At 52.5% G+C, this 20,162-nt stretch overlaps 2 protein-coding genes across 6 annotated transcripts in view; one reads left to right on the forward strand and one right to left on the reverse strand.

Moving 5' to 3' along the window:
- The window catches only part of EVC2 (EvC ciliary complex subunit 2), a 126,908-nt gene extending 116,881 nt beyond the window's left edge, over positions 1–10,027 (reverse strand). For 2 of the 3 annotated variants that reach the window (XM_045998432.1, XM_045998431.1), the window contains exons 1-5: positions 9,764–10,027; positions 6,673–6,727; positions 4,209–4,375; positions 3,359–3,427; positions 1,036–1,222 (exon numbers count right to left, since the gene is read on the reverse strand). In XM_045998432.1, coding sequence (XP_045854388.1) covers positions 1,036–1,222; positions 3,359–3,427; positions 4,209–4,375; positions 6,673–6,727; positions 9,764–9,964 — 679 coding nt within the window. In that variant the 5' untranslated portion in view covers positions 9,965–10,027. The remainder of the gene's footprint in view (positions 1–1,035; positions 1,223–3,358; positions 3,428–4,208; positions 4,376–6,672; positions 6,728–9,763) is intronic. The other variant, XM_045998433.1, reaches the window with a different exon arrangement.
- Positions 10,028–12,375: 2,348 nt separating this feature from the next.
- The window catches only part of EVC (EvC ciliary complex subunit 1), a 62,080-nt gene continuing 54,293 nt past the window's right edge, over positions 12,376–20,162 (forward strand). For all 3 annotated transcript variants that reach the window (XM_045997269.1, XM_045997270.1, XM_045997272.1), the window contains exons 1-2: positions 12,376–12,729; positions 18,758–18,880. In XM_045997269.1, coding sequence (XP_045853225.1) covers positions 12,556–12,729; positions 18,758–18,880 — 297 coding nt within the window. In that variant the 5' untranslated portion in view covers positions 12,376–12,555. The remainder of the gene's footprint in view (positions 12,730–18,757; positions 18,881–20,162) is intronic.

Consider the following 20,162-nt stretch of genomic DNA (forward strand, 5'->3'; position numbering starts at 1 on the left):
CTAGGTCCATTTGAGATGGAGTGTGTGCTCTGCTCACTCGCTTCAGGACGCAGCGGGGGGATGGGGGATGGTTATTTTTCCATCTTTAAGGGAAGGCCCTGAGGATCTCTTGGCTGGGACGTATCCTAGCAGTTTCTACGATGTTGCTTAAACCACAGTGGCAAAGAGGTAGGTGGCCGCCTGTGGGCCAACCTGGTAGCTCTGTCAAAAGGATGTGGTCAAGCAGGACTCCAAGGCCCTATCTAGGCTCAGAGGGAAAGCGTGGCCTGACTGGTGAGCCGCGTGGGCTCCGTGGAGAAGTCAGTCCTGAGCATATGAGCGTATCCACGATAGCACGAGGGTCATGGGGTGGGCCGTCTGTTCCCCCATCAATGAGAGAGGGATTCGGAGTTAAAGAAGCCGCACCCTCCCAAGAAGATGGACAGTCCTGAGGTCATGGTAACAATGAATCCCAGAATTTGTTGAAATCTGCTTCATTAACCAATGACAGCTTGCTTCAGGACACACACCTCCAAAGCCAACCGGGGACGGTGGTGCTCAGAACACTAGCCCCTCGGTGTGGAGGTACTCCAGGGAACACTCGAGAACACGCACTCGAGACTCGAGTCTCACACACACGCTTCCAGGGCCAGTGTCAAACCACTCCCACCTGGAGCAGCCCCACCTAAGACGAGCTCTGCATTTCACTGAGGGATGAGAAATCTGGTCTGGTGGTGGACAGACAGAGTTTGGCTATATACTCTATGTTTCGTTAGGTCTGGAATTCTTCCTCATAAAAATTGATACACTAATAAAAATAATAAAAATACCCATTTCTTAAAAACTCCCCCCCCCCAAATCTGGCCTCTCTCTAACCTCAGTAACAAATTCGTCTTTTCAGGTGTGGATTTCGAGTGCTGGTCTCCTCTTTCAATACCCGATCGTCAAATCTGTCATGTGTGAACACGTCCCATGTTGGAGAACATGCCTGTTGCACATCACACGCTCCGACAGCGTCTGTAGGTCCCTGCCTGACTTCACACACGCCACAATTACCTTGCAGAAACTTCTTCCTGAAAGCCTGGAATCCCAGCACGGTCTGGTTTCCTGTCGACCCCCTAACGGAGAGGCCAGTGATGTTGTCGAATAGGAGCAGATCGGAGAGGTTGGTGGCCACAGGGGTCCTGGTGTTGTCTACGAGCAGTCTCACCTGAGCTGTCTGCGGTTCGTTCTGCCCGGACACCTAGGACAGGAGATGACAAGAGGGCAGCTCTGCTGGTAAGTCCCACCTCCTCACGTGACCCCCCAGCTGGACCTGCGCAGGATCCGTCCCCCGGCAGAGGGAGGGCACAGTCTCCCAGGGGCTGGAGAACTTATCGGGTCTGATTTCAAAGGCCCCAGGTTATGTTCTGACTCACGCCTGCTAAGCTGTTGCTTGGTGACTGTTTCAAAGTCACAGGAACCCTGAAATGCAGTGAAATTGTTCCTACAGGGAAACAGAAAGAAATAATGGAAGCACAGAGCCACAGTCAGGTTGGGGAGATGGTGACCACTGGCATCACCAAGAAAAAGCAAACAATGGCTCCTTCTCACACAGTCATTTTGAAGGCTCAGCCATGTCCCAGAGTCCCGCCCAGGGCGTCTGACTGCCATCTGACCTCCAGGATGGAGCGAGCTGGCAGGTCTCCATCCTTCTGGCCAGTCTCCCCCAGGCAGGCTCTGCTTGATCATGGATTTGAATAGCTCGGCTTCTGGAAGTTGTCTGGTGGCCCCAGCAGCTTGGCTCCCAGCCTGGGCTCTGCAACCTTGCCCATTCCCACTCTCAAAGCTCTTCCCACCACCCCATGCACACACGCATGCAGACAACAGAAACAGCTCCAGGAGGATGCACGAAAATCTGGTAGCACCAACTCCATCCAGGAAGGGGAACAGGACAGCTGAAGGCCTGAGATAAACTGAGGCTCGTACAGCAGAGGGCTAACTCCGTAGGCGTGGACTGCCCAGACCCCACCCACCCAGAGGAAAGGACTGACTCCTGACCAGCTCCTGGGAGGTTGACCTGTAAAGCACTTGGACCATCCTGCCTGAGAAGAGCACCTTTATATACCTGGGGCCTCGGGCCACCGCCGGCCACGTGTGCTAACTGGTGTGATTGGAGGCGGGGGCCTTGAGCCAAGCTGTGTCAAGGGGACCTCTGGAGCGGCTGGAAACCAGTTACCGAGGTCAGCCATAAGGGCACTGCCTGGCTCCGTGAGGGACCCAAATTAAAACCGTTGGGCATCGGGACACCTGGGTGGCTCAGTTGGTTAAGCGGCTGCCTTCCGCTCAGGTCATGATCCCAGTGTCCTGGGATCGAGTCCCATATCAGGCTCCTTGCTCAGCAGGGAGCCTGCTTCTCCCTCTGCCTCTGCCTACCTCTCTGCCTACTTGTGATCTTTCTCTCTCTGTCTTTCTCTCTCTGACAAATAAATAAATAAAATCTTAAAAAAAAAAACCCTGGGCATCGAAGCTCAGGTGAGTGTCTCGGGGGTCAGTACTTGGTATAGGACGTCACACGTCACTGCTTTGGGAAATGAAACACCGGCTGCAGGATTCCACCAGGAAAGGACAGTGGGAAGCTTGTGCCTGGTCTCACGACCCCATCCTATGTGCCTTTCACTTTGCTGACTTGAATCTGCACGTTTCTGCTGTAATAAATTATAACTGTAACTGTGAGTCTAATGGCTTCCTGGGTCATGTGAGTCCTTCCAGTGAAGCAAGAAGCCCGAGGGAGGGTCGTCCTGGGGACCCCTAACATGGCCATAATGTGAAATGCCACCTCACAGGGATCAGTAAAGATCCAAGACTTTAAAAACACTGAATAAAATTTTTATACCACCAAGCACCATATCAATGTTAAAACCTGAAAGAAAATACATCATTCTTTCCTTCCCCTTCTAAATGACCACAGTGCATTTTCACAAACAGGAGTTTAATTGTTACCAAAACCCTTGGTCCTGGTGCCATGATATGAAACAGAAAATCCCCTGTACAATACTTTAACCCGGGCGCCTGGGTGGCTCAGTGGTTTAAGCCACTGCCTTCGGCTCAGGTCATGATCTCAGGGTCCTGGGATCGAGTCCCGCATCGGGCTCTCTGCTCAGCGGGGAGCCTGCTTCCCTCTCTCTCTCTCTGCCTGCCTCTCTATCTACTTGTGATCTCTCTCTGTCAAATAAACAAATAAAATATTTAAAAAAAAAATACTTTAACCCTCGTGTGTCCAGACACAGGTGGACAGCCCCATGACTTGCCACTCCTTATACACGTAACTCTACCCAGACACGATTTGGTCAAAATCCAACTATGTTCTCTTCCACTATAAGCCGCGATGAACACCTACCACAGCACACTTCTGAAAAATCACTCCGTCCTCAGCAGTCCCTGGAACATCTCTTGAGATGTCTCCAAACTACAATAAAATACAGAAATGATTAGAAAATGAAAACCACTGCATACTATACGTGTTTCAGGAAAGTACAAGATGTTAAAAAATAAATGTACAAGATGAGTTTTTTTTTTAAAGATTTTATTTATTTATTTGACAGACAGAGATCACAAGTAGGCAGAGAGGCAGGCAGAGAGAGGAAGAAGCAGGCTCCCCGCTGAGCAGAGAGCCTGATGCGGGGCTCGATCCCAGGACCCTGGGATCATGACCTAAGCTGAAGGCAGAGGCTTTAACCCACTGAGCCACCCAGGCGCCCCTACAAGATGAATTTTGAAAGGAAGGATAGACATTGACTTCCGTAGTCTAATAACTGCCTTAAATAATCTTGAAAACTTTTTTAAGAAGCATTTAAAGGATTGGAACTTTAGCCCCTGAGGAGGGAAGAACGTGGGCGTGTGGTCACACCGGAGCTCTCCCCTAGTCCAGGGGGATCATGTGAACAACACCCCCGTCACGGGCACACCGAACACCAGGGCTGATGCTTGGGCAGGAGGAATGTGTGCACGTGTTTATACCGAGGGTGGCAAATCGAGCCCGTTAAAGCAGAACCGGGTGCCCTGCTTCAGAACCCACCTCCCACCGCTCAGATTCACACCCCCTCTTCACCTCCAATACTAGACGCTTCGGTATCAAAGGAATAAGCTTTTCTGAAGAACCCAAGCCCGTGGCATCTGCTACACAGAGGGCCCCAAACCAGTTTCTTTCCAACTTCTAACTCCATTAAAGGACCAAGCGTGCGACTTACCAGGCGGTGTGTTACAGGAGACTCTCTTTTAAACAGAGTCTTCTTGGGCCACGAGGGCGTGAAAGCAAGCACAGACTGAGTCCTTGGCCTTCTAGAGGGTGCCGAAGTTGGGAGGGGATTAAAGACTTCACTTCTCCCGCTGGATTTCCTTCCAAACGGTGCTCCCACTGCAAAACAGCGAAGCGCATGCGTGACAGAACGCAGGAGGCAGTAAGACGCGGGGGTGAACTCAGGACGTGGACCACGTGCATGAGGAAGGCCCCTGGAGGGTGTTTGCTGAAACTGGGTACGTGAATAAATCAAGAAATGAATGACTGCTCATCTCTCTGCCAGGAAAATGAGGGGCATGAGATGTGTTCCCCTTGCGGTAGGGAGGGAGGTGGGCTATGAAGCCTAAAGAGGGTGCTTCTCAAAGAGTGTACTGCTCGTCCTGGGTGCGGGCTACAATGCACATTCCCTCCCAGATCTACTGAATTAGACCAGCCGGCGGGTGAGATGCCTGGGAGATTCTACCCAGATGCAATCTGGGATTTGATTAAGAATGACTTTATTTTTCAGTCGTTCTTACGGTGTTACTGATTACAGGATCTTTGTAAGTGCTTCCGAAAACTTTTACAATTTCAGAATCCACATAGGAAGAAAGAAAAACTTGAAGAAAAAAAGAAAAAAGATGTAGAACAGGATCCTGGATAACATTAGAATCTCATGCCTTAGAGTGTCTGTGGTTGAGTCAGGTCAAGGTCATGACGTTGGAACAGGGATCTAGGTAAGCACAGGGGATTCGCCATGGAAGCAAGTGGGCACTTTCCCAGGCCGGCTGTTGACTCAGTTGGGAGTGTCTGAGTAAATCCCATGGGTGCCAGGGAGATGGGACGTCCGTCTCTGGACCCTCACCCTGCCCCTCAGGCTAAGGGAGACATGCTTTCTTCGCAGATCTGCTGGATATAAACCCTTAAGGCCATACTGGGCTTTATCTCTGGTGCACTTGCTTATGTCCCCTGGTCCTCAAAGGCCCAGCCACAAGCTCTCGAAAGAGGGCAGGTGTTGACAGACAGTACAGAAGGAATTCATGCTATGAAGTGACTATTACCACCCAGCAGGTCACCAGCCAGTGGCCTCCCCAATCTTGCCACCAGCAAGTGGGCCCATCTGTACCATCTGTGCAATTCTTTGGTTATACCCTCACTCTTCTGTGGCTGTCACATGCCTGGAAGCCTCTCCTTCCATCCCCTGGACAAGCTAGATTGTCAGTTCTCAGGACTGTACTGAGGAGCCCCTCCTCCAGGAAGCCTTCCCTGAAGCCCCTCCTAGTGGCCTTGCCATTCCGCCCCTGCTCTTAATACAATCAACGGAGTAGTACATCCCGGCTCCCTTGGCCCAAGGAGTTTGCCTGTTGATGAATAAGAGGTCTCTACGAATGCAATGAAATCACCTCAACTTACAGTACTCAAGAGAAAACACTGAATTTTGTAAAATGTGAAGTCTGCAGAGGGTAACAGAAGACACAGGAAATACTTTTTAACTCCCCAGAAAGTGAGATCTGTAAAAAACAGGATCCCCGAGGAAGGTGTATTCACAATCTGTGCGGAGACTCTGTATGGAAAGACGGGTTTTCACCAAGGCCCTTCCTCTACTTAGGAAGTGTCCTGCTCAGTCTATGCAGACAGAGCAGGGCCAACCTGGACCCGAGTCCATCCTGGTTCCCAGGAGGCAGAATGGAGCTCAGAACCCAGAATGCTGCACCCCCAGCCCCAGGGATGGGCTTGAGGACAGGCACTGGCCTCAGGCTGAGCCCACTGGTCTTTCCTGGAACTCTCGCCAAGCTATCAGGAAGCCTTCTGTTGTGTAAGTAACAGCTGTGTGGCTCCCAAAGGGCTTCCAGGAATGAGGGAACCAGAGGAAAACAGAGCTGACATGCAAAGAGAAAGGCACAGTCCTGGCATGCCGAGCTCCTGGACCAGCAATAGCCCAGCCTGCCCGGCTCAGTTCTAAGTCCAGCGAGTTCTGCTTTTCTTAGGTGAGTTTCAGCTCAAATCTGGCACCCGGTGTGGTGGGTGGAGCGATGCCTAGGTCCTAGTCCAGGGAACAGGTAAATATGTCACCTTGTGTACAACAGGCAACTTCCCAAATGGGATTAAATGAAGGTCCCTGATTTAAGGAAATTGTCTGGATTATCTGGGTGGGTCAGAAATGTAAACCCAGGTGTCCTTCTAGAGAAAGAGGCGGAGGGAGAATTGACAGGCAAAGAGGAAGGCCATGTGCCCTTACTCCCTGCAGGAGAGCTCTAGCCAGCTACTGGGGGGGGGGGGGGGGGCACACACTGCCCTTGCTCTGCAGGTCAGGGGGCAACGTACCACATTTGCCCATGGTAGGCACCACAGCAGGACAGGGCGTGAGGGAGCTGGAAGGGAGGGGGCATGGCTTTGGGGTCCCATGAAAGAAAATGAAATGAAACAAAACTTACCTGCAGTCTTAAAGCCGGAGCTTTCCTCACTGGGCCAAATCAAATGGGGCAAGTCCTAAAAAATCCAGAAGTCACTAATGAAGAACATGCTTATGAGAAGTGCCTGCAAATCATTTTCATGAACAGGGAGAGGAGCTACACTCCTACCCAGAAATCTGAAACAAAATGTTTCCAAGTGAACCATCCCCACCAGGAGTCCAGGATTATCCCCTCTTTCCCACAGAGGCCAGCAATCCAGTCATGACTGCATTTTGGGAAGCTGTCGCGGAAGGCAGCACTGCAGGGTCAAAATTTCATGTACTCAGACCTGAGTTCGAATCCCAGCTCTGCTTCTCACTAATCCTGCAACATTGGCTAATCCTCCAACCTCAGAATTCCCAAGATCTTGCAAATTCTAACAGAGAGGCTCATAAGATGCCAGATATGGGGTCCGGAGAACCGGGTTCTAGCGGGAACCATTTCCTTGCTGTGTGTGCTCAGCCAAGTCTCTCAGCCTCTCTGAGCCTCAGACCCTCATCTAAAGAGTGAAGACTCTTTAGAGACTCTTTAGACTCTCTCACCCCAGTCTAGACTTGCCCATCCAGCTCTCTACCCTACGTGTCTTCCTGGCCAAAGTCAGCCAGACCAGAACAGATTTCCTGATGGCCCCACGGGGCTTCGGCGTATTAGCCAATGGTGCCTCTATTCTTCCACTTGCTCAGGCCCAAGTCCTCAGCTTCATCCTAGACGCCTCTCTCTCTCTCTCTCTGTCCACAGCCTATCCCAGCAAATCCCACTGGCTCCACCTTCAAAATACATTGGAAACCCACAGCTAGCAGCCCACCATTCACCACCCCGGTCCAGTACTCCTCCATCCTGGCCTGGTCTCCCACCCACCTCCTCTCTTGCAGCCACTTCTGCCCTCGTCCTCTATCCTCACCCCTGCCACCGGGATGCTTTAGAAAGATGAGCCACAGTGCGTCAATTTCTGGCTCCAAACCCGTACGGCTTCCACCTTACTCAGAATAACAGCCGGGATCCTGGGCATAAGCCATGTGGCCTTCCCTGATCTGGCCCCTCCTCAACCTCCTGGTCTCCTGTCGTCCACCCCCTCCCTCACTCCGGGGGCACCCAGGTCTCCTTGCTGCTCCTGGACCAAGCACACCCTGCCTCTGGCCTCTGGCCTCGCTATCATGGCACTCGGGAAAGCTCTTCTCCTGGACATGGCCTTGCCCTCCCTCGTTCCACTCAAGGCTCAGCTCACCTGTCACCTCCTCCAAGCACGCTCCCTCCAAGCACCCTCACTGCCATCTCTCCCAGTCCCCTCTGCCCACTATACTTCTCTCTGCAGCCCAAACCACCGCCTGCTACAGCTCAGATTGGCACCACTGTTTACTTCCTTCTCCTGCCCCAAGAAGGCAGATTTCTTAAGAGAGCCTGCCTTGTTCTCTGTCCCAGCACGCAGAGCAGAGTCTGCCACCCAGAAAGCTGTCCCTGAACACCAAAGTGAATGGCTGACTCAGAGCCTCTTGTCCACTCAACCCTTCACAGCCTTCTCTCCTGCCAATAAACTCCCGACAGAGCTTTCCGCCAGGGTGAGAACGCTGCAGAGTCTGGGCTGTCCAACATAGCAGCCTCTAACACGTGTGGCCATGAAGCACCTGAAATGTCTAAATTTAAATAACTACATGTGGCTAGAGGCTCCTGCACTGACGAGGCATCTTGGGCAACGTGGGAAATGGCTTTAACTGGCTCTCAGTTTCCCCTCTGCAAGAAGGGACAGATGATAAGTTTACACTAAGCATGTATCTTCAGGCACTTTCTGGTAAAGCCTGGGGACCAGTGTCCACGAGAATGTTCTGGCCCTGGTTTCTCAGAGAGGAAAGCAAGTGCAAAGCAGGCCAGGTGAGTGGGCTCTGAATCTAGGGACCTTCTTGGGAGCCTAGGACAGGCCTGGGAGGGGGGGGGGCAGGTTTTCTTCGCTGAAAAATGAGCCAGACACATCCCACCTCATGGGACAGGAACAAGTGGAAGGACCTCGTGAAAACATTCTGTCATGGGACTTTTTTAAAGCTCAGTAAATTCATACAGTGTTATTACTCACTCTTCTCTAGTGAAAATCTAATAACAGAAAATGAACAGAATAGCCTTTAAAGATTTACAGATTACAACTCTGTAGCAAGTGTAGCAAGCCCCTTGGGATCTGCCAGGAGAGAACCAACAGAACCAGGGAAGCCAGCCCTTGTCGGAGGGCAGGGAGGACCCCAAGACAGTGAGGGGAGAGACCACTGGACAGGGCACTCCTGGGAACAGAAGCCTAACTCTGCCAGGAGTCCGTGAGAGGGGGGTGAGGACTGGAGAGGGAAGTGGCCATAGGTACACCAAGGACAGATCACCTGTCCTGGACACCAGCCATAGGGGGAAATGGGTGAGGGAGAGCACAAATTAGGGGGTGGAGGAGACTCAGAAGAAACAGTTACCAAAAGCCAGGGGCTAAGTGGTGGCCACTGAACCAGGAGGCTGGGGCGGAGGTTGCAGACAAAAGCGGAACTGGAGGCCAGCTTTGGAGGAAGGGGCAAGGGGAATCTAGGGAGACAGGAAGGCTCTGTGCCTTCCCAAATCTGGGGCCACAGAGGGAAGGGCAGGTGGGAAGTGGATAAACGCAGCAACCAAGATAATCCCAACTGTTCTAACAACCGCTACACTGGGAGTGGGGGCGGAGGGGGGGCCGGGGGTGTGCTCACCTCTGCAAAGTAGGTGTCTATGGGAACGCGCCCACCTCTCGCACCTTCCTGCGGCGTACACGCCGCAAAGGCTTACAGACCAAGTATCCGAGGCACAAAAAGTGAAGCGCCTGGCCTAGGTCAGAGGGTTTTTAGGTTTCAGGGAGAGAATCGACCCGGGCGGCTGGCAAAGTCCTGCGGGGTTCCACCTTGCCTGGGACTTTGCGGGCCTGAGCGCCAAATACTAAGAAACGCCCGAGGCATCCTACTCAGACCCTGCCCTCCCTCTGATAATCTCCCCAACTCGAAGGGGCCTCCCCGCCGCCAGTGTAGACGGAGCTCAGCCACGAGAGTCCTACAGAGGGAGGCTGGGGGCGGGCCTTCCTTACCTGCGTGGTCCGCTCGGGCCCCGCCCCAGGAGCCGCAGGGGGGTCCGGGAGGGGCTGCCCGCCGAGGGGGCGCCCGAGGAGATCCGGGCCCGCGAGGTGCCAGCGTCGGCCCCCGGGCCCAGCGGGCAACGCCAGGGCGGCAGCCAGAAGGCTCCAGGCGAGCACCGACGTGGCGCGCCCCGCGGCGCCCGCCGAGCCCATAGCCCCTCCGGACCCGCGACCCCAAAGAGGCGGGCGAGCCGGAGTCGCCGGAGCTTCCGGACCCCAGGCCCGCCCCGCCGCGGAGCATGCTCAGTGCGAGCCACCCTGGAAAGTTTTCTGGAATGGATCCCGGCATCTGGGGCTGGGAGGGCCGGAAGGCTGCTGAGAGGGGGGCGGGCGTGGCAGGGAGGGAGCGAGGCCGGGGCCACACTTGGGTTTGCTCGAGTCCCGCCCAGGGCCTCAGCTCCACCCAAATCGGATTCAGATGGGGGTCACTCCTCTGCTCCCAAAGATTTCAGTGCTTTCAAGTGCTCCTCCACTGATGCCTACCCAGTTCTCAGAACCACCTCCTTCAGGAAGCCTTCCCTGACACATGCACACACCATACTGGACTGAACCCAGAATCTGCTCCAGACGCACCAGCCCCTTATTAGAGAACTGAGAAGCATTTGGAGAGGCAGAGCCCGGTGTGCTGGCGAGCCCAGAGAGGACAGGACAGCATAGATGAGCTGGAAGGACCAGCAGATCCTGAGACAGAGGGAAAGGTCACTCTCACTTTTTATTGGATTTAGTTCAGTCGCATTAGACTCCTACTGCCTGAGCCCCTAATGTGGAGTAGCCCCTGGACTTGCCAAGGTACCCAGACTGGTAGTCAGGCCAGCCACTGTGGGACATCTCTGGGGAACCAGAGAGAGGGGATTTGGTGTCTGGAGCCAGGAGGCTTGAACTCTCCATGGGCTTAGGGTTGTGCCTTGCGGGGGGGGGGGGGGGGGGGGGGGGGGGGGGGGGGGGGCGCTAGATACTGGGAGGAGGCCAGGTAGAGCAGTTTCTCTGCTTCCTCCTGGTTCCCCTGAGTCCTCTGTGACTTGTTCCTTGGGGAGAAGGAGGGCAGCCTGTCATGCAGTCTCAGGCCAGGAAGCCTGCACCTGTCACTTCCCTTTCCCTCCAACCCCTCCAAGGACAGGCCCTCCCTAACTCAACATGGACAAAGGAGTAAGGTTTGAGATTCTGAAAATTTATTACTGAGGCCCAGAAGTGCAGTGCGGGGGGGGGGGGGGGGGGGGTCCTGGCAAAATGCCAGCAGTGAGACCAAGCCAAAGGCTAGATGCTAGCATATTGCGGGACCATCAGTTCTATTTGACATGAGTCATTTAAAAGATGATTTTAATACCCAAGCAACTTTATAATTAAGTAAAATCCAAAAAACACTATATTTTTAAAACTCAATTTTGAGTATCCAAAGAAACAACCAGCATAAAAAGAAAGAACTTTATTGTCCCATACACGTCCCCAGAAGCCTTGGAGGTGCTTCGAAGGAAACATTTAAGCAGTCTGGAGTAGAAGAGAGGGTCCTGAAGCCGGCCAGACACAGCTGTTAATGTATCAGTCCCATTTCCTGGTTGCGAGACCTTGAATGAGCAACTTCTCTCTAGCAGTCCGTTACTTCTATGAGAAGAAAGTCTGGATACTAGTTGTCATCTTGCCCACCTGGAAGGTTGATGAAGTATAAAAACTAGAAACTTGAGATGGACATCCAGATTAAGGATACAAAATTCCCCTTCTCTGTTGCAGTGGATTCCCATGGTACTCCCGCCCTGGCCCTCATAAGGAATTAAGCTTCAAAAATATGTGTGTGTTCACTGCTGTATCCCCAGTACCCAGGACAAGAGCTAGCACCTAGTAGCTGCTCAGTAAATGTTTGCTCAAGGAAAGAACAGATGCTAAATTCATCTGGTTGTCTATCTCCCCACACACCCATGAGATCCCCGATTTTGGACCTTGCCTGATTCCTTGCTGGCCTGGCACTGGTTCCATCAGCAGGTTCTCTGTAAAGGCTGAGCAAATGAATGACCCCACAATGTCCCGTACTTAGTGGGGGCTCCGTGTAACAGTCTCTCTACACATCATCATAGAGGAAAGTATTGACTATTCATGGAAGAATAGGATTAAAACCGAGGCTTCAGGCTAACAAGTTCAGAGGCAGTGGCGGACTGTGCGGTCCAAAGACGACCAACTGGTACAAATAGGAACAGGACCGGAAAGGGACCTCGCTTAGCCGCTCTGACCCACACCTTCCTCACTAGGAAGATGAACAGAGAATAGTACCCCTCTCAGAGAGCAGCTCAGAAAGTTACTGACATCATCAAGCTAAATGCTTAGCACATTGTACAGGCTCAGTAAATTTAACCGAGGAACACCCTCCCCCGTGTCTGGGAACACCCCCCCCCCCCCAATTCCTTCCGGAGAAGCCAAAAGGCCCCGGGAATCCTCCGAAAGCTCCTCGGGCTGAACCCCGCGCCTCCTGCCAGGCATGCTCAGTACAAGAGCAGGCCCGGGCGGGGGCGGCTCAAAGTTTCGGGCGGACGGCGCAGGCTCCTCCCTCCGGCGGGGCCGCGCGGGGAAGGGGGGACCGGGGCAAGAGGAAGGAGAGCGCGCAGGCCGGAGGAGTCGGCGGAGCGCGCCGCGCCCCTGCTCGCCCGGGCCGTGAGTCCGCTGTCGCCGAGCTGGCGGGGACTGTGCCCCGGGCGGCGGACGGAGGCGGCGCGCGGCAGCGGAGGCGATGCGGCCGGCCCGTCGCCTGAGCGCCCCCGATGGCCCGGGGCGCAGCGGCCTGCGAGAGTGACGCGCGCCTGCCGCTGGGCCGGGACGCGGTGCTGCCGGCGCCCGCGCTGCTGGCCCCGGCCGTACTACTGGGCGCCACGCTCGGCCTCAGTCTCGGCCTCTGGCTCGGCTGCCGCGCCTCCCGGTCGCGCCCTCGGCATCAGGTGGGTCCACCGGGCGGGCGGCCGGATGAGGGGCGCGTGCGGGGCCTCCTGCGTCCCGTCTACGCTGGAGCGAGATCGCGGGCGTCGCGCGCACCCGGTCCTGCCCTGGCTTCCCCTCCAGCCCGGGAGAGGGTTGGGGACCGAGTCCAGAGGGGGGCGGCAGAGTGACAGGAGCGCACCAGCCTGGGGTCCCCCAGAAGTGGCTGCTCCGTCCGACTCCGCTGTGCCATCACAGGCAGCCACTAAAGCCCACGGAGGCCTCAGTCTCTCATCGGGAGCACTAAGGGTCTGGACTCGCCGCTGGCAGAGGGGCCCGGCTGAGCACGGTGGACAGGAGGGCTGCGATTCCCAGCCCTGTCCATTCGGCTGCTTGCCCGGTGGGTTACCTAAATAGCCTCTCCAGTCCCAGCTGCCACCTTGGCATGCATTCATGCATTCATTCACAATGTCATCCCTAGAGTAAAAGTGTGCTGATCACCCCTACCAGCCACAGCCCTGTGCAGGATAGACCCTGCCCTTGCTGCTGAAGGGTCACCGTCTCCAGAAAACGCTAGATGTCAGGTGAACGTTTAACTGTAACCCAGGCTGGGAAGTTGGGTGATTGGAAGTGAGGAAGCTAGCTAGCACTTGCAGATGGCCGACTGTGTGCTGGGCACTGAACTAGACTCTGCGCCTGACTTATCTCATTGATGCCCCAGAACAGCCTTGGCAGTTTGTCCTATTAAGGACCCCGTTTTGCATTTGAGGAAACTGAGGTGCAGTGTGGTTCAGTGACTTGCCAAAGTGACAGACGTGTGTCTGAGCCCAAAGTCCCTGTATTCTTCATGGGTGGCAGTGGTCACAGGAGATTCAGGGATGGTTTTCATGACTGTTATTACAGAATCGGATGTTGTGGAGAGATGTGGGCACGCAGCAGGCATTTGATCCATGTGGTGTGATCACTGCCCTGGGTCCTTGCCACTTTGACCTCTTTGAGGGATGAAGTCGGGTAGGATCTGAGATGAGGCGCGTGGTCTTTTTCCCTGCATTCCTGGCCCATGCAATAATGAGACAAACCAGCAGATTGCTGCAGACTTCGGGGGAGTGTTTTGCTGGAAAGGCATGATAAAGGTTGAACAGAACTTACAGAACGAGATGCTTGTAGGTCAGTTTGAGGTTGTCACATTCTGCTGATGGTTAAGGAACACTGAGGGACACTGGCTTCTTATGTGAAGAGGGGAGTAACACGCGCACAACCTCTTCTGGGTGTCCTGTTCCGAGCTGAGTGTTTGTGGACTTTTGGTTCTCTATTCCCGCCCCAAACCTCGGAGTGGGGGAGCTGTTATTATCCTCACTTTCCAGAGATGGAAGTCCAGGCTCCCCAGCATTGTTCTTGGTCCAGGGGCACATGATGAATAAACCGTAGGGCTGGGTTTCAACCCCAATCTGTTGGAACCCCTAAATCAGAGCATTTAGTGTTCTGCCACCTGGTGACGTAGTGGGTAGAATCTGTTTTAGACTGTTCGGACTGCTCTTAAGAAAAATACCATAAACTGTGCGACTCACAAACAACAGAAGCTTTTCTCTCACAGTTCTGGAGGCTGGAAGTCCAAGACCAGGTGCCAGCCCTGCTGGGTTCTGGCAAGGGTCTGCTTCCGGGCTGCAGACTTCTCACTGTGTCCACAGAGAGTAGAAGGGTAAGGGAATTTCTGGGACCTCTTTTGTAAGGAGGCCTTTACCCTCAGGACTTAATCACCTCCCAAAGGCGTGCCCACCTCTGAATACCATCACCTTGGGAGCTGGGATTTCAACCTGCGTTTGGGGAATGGGGCACACAACTTCAGACCGTGGCGATGGCCCATTTCACAGCTCAGTCAGCTAAGGTTCACAGGGGTTAACCAAGCTATCTGAGGTTGGGCCCCTGGTCAGTAAGGGCTGCGCTAGTCCAGTTGAAGGTAATGGTGGCTCAGACCAGGGCAGGAGCCATGGGGGGATGGGGGGCAGTCTCTGGCTCCAGAGTCTGGCTGATGGGATTTTCAGATGATTTGGATGGGACCTTAGCAACAGCCTTCTTTCTAAGTGGACTCCTTTCCTCCTCTCTTCTTTAAGTCTCTTTTCCTAAAACGCACATCCAGCAGTGACTCTCTGGGTTAAAAGCTTCCAATGACTTCTGACTGCTTGCAGAGGGTCATGTCCGATTTCCTAGCATAAAGAAGGGCTGCACAAGATGGTTGCCCTTCCCTGGGGCATCCTTCTGAATCCAAGGTGCCGTGTCCCCCTGCACCCCTGCGTTCCAGCCCCCCGTGCTCCCTCCATCTCCCTGCATCTCCTTGCTCCCCTTCTGCACATCCCTTCTGTCTGCCTGAGCGACCTTTCTTGGCTTGCCTTCTCATCCTTCAGGATGCACAGAGTTGCCCCTCAAAGCACTTCGACCTTCATGCACCCCGGGATCTCTGTTTTCCTCTGGTCCACCTCACCCGGCTCATAATCACGTGTTGCACCTCTTTTTTTTTTTTTTTTTTTTGCCGCTTTTCTTTCGTTTTTGTTTCATCCTTAGAACTCTCGATTGCATCGACATTCCACGTGCACTTCGAGTGTTCATCCACAGGCAGCAACCAACGCCCCGGTCCACTCGCCGCTTCCCAGCAGCCACCTCGTCCAACTCTTTCAGCCTCCTTTTTGGTCATTTACTTCCCCTTTGTGAACAACCTGCTTACTGGGCTGCTCCTTGCATTTGGGGCTCTGGGCATAGCATGGACTTCCCGCTGTGGACTGGGGGGCGGTTCAGTTCTCTATTCTCCTCCTTCACATGCACACCCATCCCAGCCACCACCGCCGCAACCCCCCTCTGTGGCCATCAGGCAGTTTTGGTTAAATCAGTATTCAGTGTTTCCTTTCTTACAATTCCGGAAGCACATTTCACCGCAAGTCAAGGATCAGCTACAATTATGATGATTTTCCTTTTTGTTACTATATTTTGTTTCATCTGAAATTGTTACCCAGGGCTTCCTGCACCTCGCCACATTGGGTTATATTCTGCGTACTTACTCACTTAATGCAGGATTCCCCTCCATTTCTGTACATTTTTGAGAATTTTGAAAGCATTAAGTACTTGGTCAATTTTATCTTCTTGCAAAACACCTCTCCAGTAAACTTCTCACCTGCTTCAGCCCGAGTTCAGCCCGAGTGTCTGGACCCACTGCCACTCTCAGCGGGACCAGACCAGCAGCACCAGCAGCAGCCCCTGGGAGCTTGTTAGAAATGCTAATTCCTGGGTCCCACCCCAGACTCTCTGATGAGAATTTTTGCAGGTGGGGTCGGGTTGGCAAGCTGTGTTTAAGGAGCCTTTCCAATGCTGTTTTTGTTCTTCAGCTTCGAGAAGCAGCTGCCCCTAGGCTCTTGCTCTCACCAGTGGGACCTCTCAGGGCTGATCACGCTGGAAACTTTGTCGCCTCCCCCGAGTTCCATCCTCTTTCAGGGAACCCCCACTGTCTTTCTGGGTTCATGTCCTCATTTGGGTGGAGCCCAGCCTCCAGGATCTTCCTGAGAAAGATGGGGGGAAGGGTTTTTGAGAACTTCCGTGTCTGAAATTATCTACGCCCTCCTCTCTTTATTCTTGACTTGGTGAGAGTAGTTACGTCATGGAATTCCAGGCTGGAAATAATTTTCCCCCAGAATTTTGAAGGCATTTTTCCCATCATCTCCCAACTACCATGGTGAGGGGGAGAAATAGGATTTTGTTCTGATCCCTGATAACTTTGTTTTGTTCCCCTGTGGAATCTGGAAGCATCTCTTCTTTGTTCCCAGGGCATAGGAAGCACGCAGGGTGGGGGTTGGTGGCTCTTGGATGCCCTCCTTGGGGCGTGCATTCCAGAGGCCTTTCCAGGGGACAGACCCTTGAGTTCCTTCACGATGTTGCATCTTTCCGGAACTCGTCTCATGTTCTGGTTGAATTGGACTGCCAATTGCCTTCCTTCTCTCCTGTTTTCCGTCTCTTTGTCTTTTTAGGCCGTTTGTGGAAGGCTTCTCTCAACAATGCTTGTGTTGAGATTTTCACATTTCTCAGTTCTGAGTGTCCTTTTCTGTCCTTGGAACATCCTATGTTCATGCTGCCCTGTTCTTATTTTGTGGGTGCGACATGTTCTCTTTGCTCCCTGAGGATGTTACAGTGGTTTGTTTGTTGTTTGTTTCAATAAACAACTTCTCCTTACACAGCATCTGTTTCCATTTTGCTTTTTCCTTTTGTTCCTTGGGGGTTTTCTCTTTCATGTTAGAGTCTGTCCTCAAGTGGCTGATGAGCCTTGGCTTCCTGGTCTCTTTTAACTGGGAAACAAAATAATGATGCTTCTCCATGGAGTAGATGAATTTTATGCCTGGATATCTCTACTGTAGGATGATCTGGTTGGGTCCTTTCCTATAGAACCCTTGTAATGGCCGGCTATAACTAAACAAACAATCCCTAAATCCTTGGCTTCATCATTTGCCCCTCTCCACCATACCAAGACTGATGCAACCACAAGGCCTTCCCTGGGCAGGCTGTGCACGCTCCTGCCACAGGGCCTTTGCACTTGCTGTGCCCTCTCCTAGAAAGCTTGTCCCTGACATATCTGAATGGCTGGCTTTCTTACTTCCTCCACATTTCTTCTCAAATGCCACCTTGCTCAAGAGATCTTCCCCTCCATTCTCCTATCTTCCATCATTTTTCTCTCTAGCATTTACCACTGCTGACTTACTACTTATTTATTTACATCTCTCTTCCATCACTGGAATGTAAACTCCACGAAGTCAGGAGTTTTGTTTATTTTGGCCATTACTCATTCTGGTGACTAGAATAAGCCTTGATGCTTGGTATTGCTTCGTAACAGTTGCTAACTAATGTCTTCAATGTCAAGATTATATCCATGAGCAGCTATAAGAGGGACTTGATCTGGGGTCTCTGGCATAACAGGATTTCAAATACAGTTGATCATTATGATCTACGGAATCATGGCAAACAGAGAATTAACAAACACTGAATCATTGCTCTCAGGGGAAACACAGGGCTAGGTTTCTGCAAGACTCCAGCCACAAAGTTTTCATTAACCAGCCAGTACGTAACCTTGTTTGCTGTGTGTTTCTGTATAAAGACACCCTATTGAATACATATTGTTATTGTGTTAACAGTGAACATACAGCCAATGGCACAAAATAGCTCATGCCTGAATGAAGCTTCTCCAGCACACATTTTCTCCATGACTCATACACCAGCCTTCTTGCCCTTAGGAACACCGCACAGCACTTAGCACGACACGTACGGGTCATTCTTAAACAACCACATCAGCAACGGGAAGCACAGACATGTGGGAGAAGAATGGGTTTCACGGAGCATGAAAGGGACTTCTAGTCTGTGGCGGGAGAGCTGACCCAGGAAGGCAGGGCTTCACCTTCGCTGGCTCTCTGTTAGACAAGGCACGGCAGGCAACTCAATTTTTCACCACGCTGTCTGTGCTCGGGGATGACCACAGGAGCACGACAAGTGTTGATTTGGGGGTTACAGATAGATTTCAGCAAGTAAGCAAATTTACAAATACAGAATCTACCAATACCAAGGATCAACCAAGTTTCATTACACAAATGATTTTATAATTTAAGGGCACCTAAAATGTTTTCTTGAAATCATCCAATGGCATTATGGGAAATAATAGGAAAATTAATGATTATGTGCCATATCCTGTATTCGGCTAGCCCAGGTTGCTCACAGGCCACCGTGGGCCCCCAGCCTAGAAGAACAGTGGAGTCACCTTTGATCCAAGTATGACCTCCAGGTCCTGAGGACATCCTGAGGTGGGGAACACTGGGTCTTCTCAGGAAGCTGATGCCTGGACAGTGTCAAAGGCTGTGTGGCTGACCCCTGGCGGGGTAGGAGGCGTGATGCTACACACAGAGGGCCAGGCAGAGACATACAGATGGGCACAGGTCGGGGCGGGGTGGGGGTTGATGGATCGATTCCCAGGGGCACTAGGCTGACTGGCTTCAATGTGTTCTCCCTACCCCCACCTTTGGATTTTAGAAAGACGACGCTCAGAGTCTGCTCAAGAATTTAGAGTCTAATGTCCAGAACCCCTCGGAAACCGGCTCCCCATCAAGGAGGAGGAGGAGGGAAGCCCAGATGTCAAAAGAGGAGCCTGTGGATGTAAGCTACGTGTTTGGGTTTATTTGTCGAGTCGAGTGTTGGGTGTCGTACGCAGTCAGCGTACGGTCAGTGCAGATGCCATCCAGATGAGCTTCTGAAAGATTTCCTGTCCCAATTGGGCTTCTTTGCTGTCGTAGAATTTACATGTGGCAAAATGCACACATCTGAAGTTTACAGTTAGATAAGTGTATATATCCTGGTAAGCAGAGCCCCAATCTGGAATGCTCCATCACCCCGAGAAAGTTCTCCAGTGCCCCTTTCTGGCTGACCCTCCCACATCTCCCTCACCCCCGCCCTGCTCCTTTCAGAAGGAGACACTGCTGTGATTCCCCATCACCAGATGGTTTTGCTCTTCTAGAATTTCACATCTAGTGGGATCATGTGCTTTCTCGCACCGGCCTTGCCTGAACGTCCTGATTTCGAGACTTAATCATGTTGTTGCGTGTGTCTATAATCTGTCCCATTTAATCGCCCAGTCCACTGTGGGGATATAGTGTAGAGCAGGCTGTTTCCCGTGTCTGGCTATTCTGATTAGGGCTTCTGTGAATGTATGTGTGTAAGTTTTTTTCATGTCTTTCCTCGCTGGCCCCCACCCTGTCCGGCCTGAGCCTGCCCATAGGGCACTACTTTGTGCGTGAGCTCCCTGGAGAGAGACAATGTTTCTGCCAAAGGTGTGCTATTTCTAGACACTTGCTGCTCCCCAGAAAGTACCATGGATCCTGGTCATTTAGCCTCAAATGCCCAAAAGGAAATATAGATATTTAGGGAGATAGATATGTAGGTAGACAGAGTTAGAGGGTTCCTGAGAAAAAGGGAAAGGTTTTTGTTGTTGTTGTTGGGTTTGGGGTTTGTTTTGTTTTGTTTTTGTTTTTTGTTTTTTTTTTTAAACACTTACTAAGCGCCAGGCATTTTCCCATGTGTCACTTTTGAGTGAGGTGAACACTCGTGTGAATTATCTCCTGCACCTCTTTCAGCAGCCCCATGAGGTAGATTTTATTTCTGTCCGCTTCTTGAGGATTCTAGAGGCTGGCTTCCATTATGCAGCCCAGAGGAGGGACTGGTTGCCCTCACGGGGCTGGCATGGGGAGCCAGAACCAGGGCTGAAGTGAGCCCCTGGCATGTAGTTGCTCTGTGTCCAGCCCACGCTCTCCCTGCCTCCCTGTCCCCAAGTGCTTGTATGTGTCTCCCCATGTGTCTGTATGTGTGTGTGTCAGGGTGGCTCTCTGGAGATCCCCATCTCTCTCTCTCTCTCATGTCTCTCTCCACATGCATCTCTGTGCTT

Source organism: Meles meles, chromosome 2, assembly GCF_922984935.1.
Source record: "Meles meles chromosome 2, mMelMel3.1 paternal haplotype, whole genome shotgun sequence".
Taxonomy (NCBI): Eukaryota; Metazoa; Chordata; class Mammalia; order Carnivora; family Mustelidae; genus Meles; species Meles meles.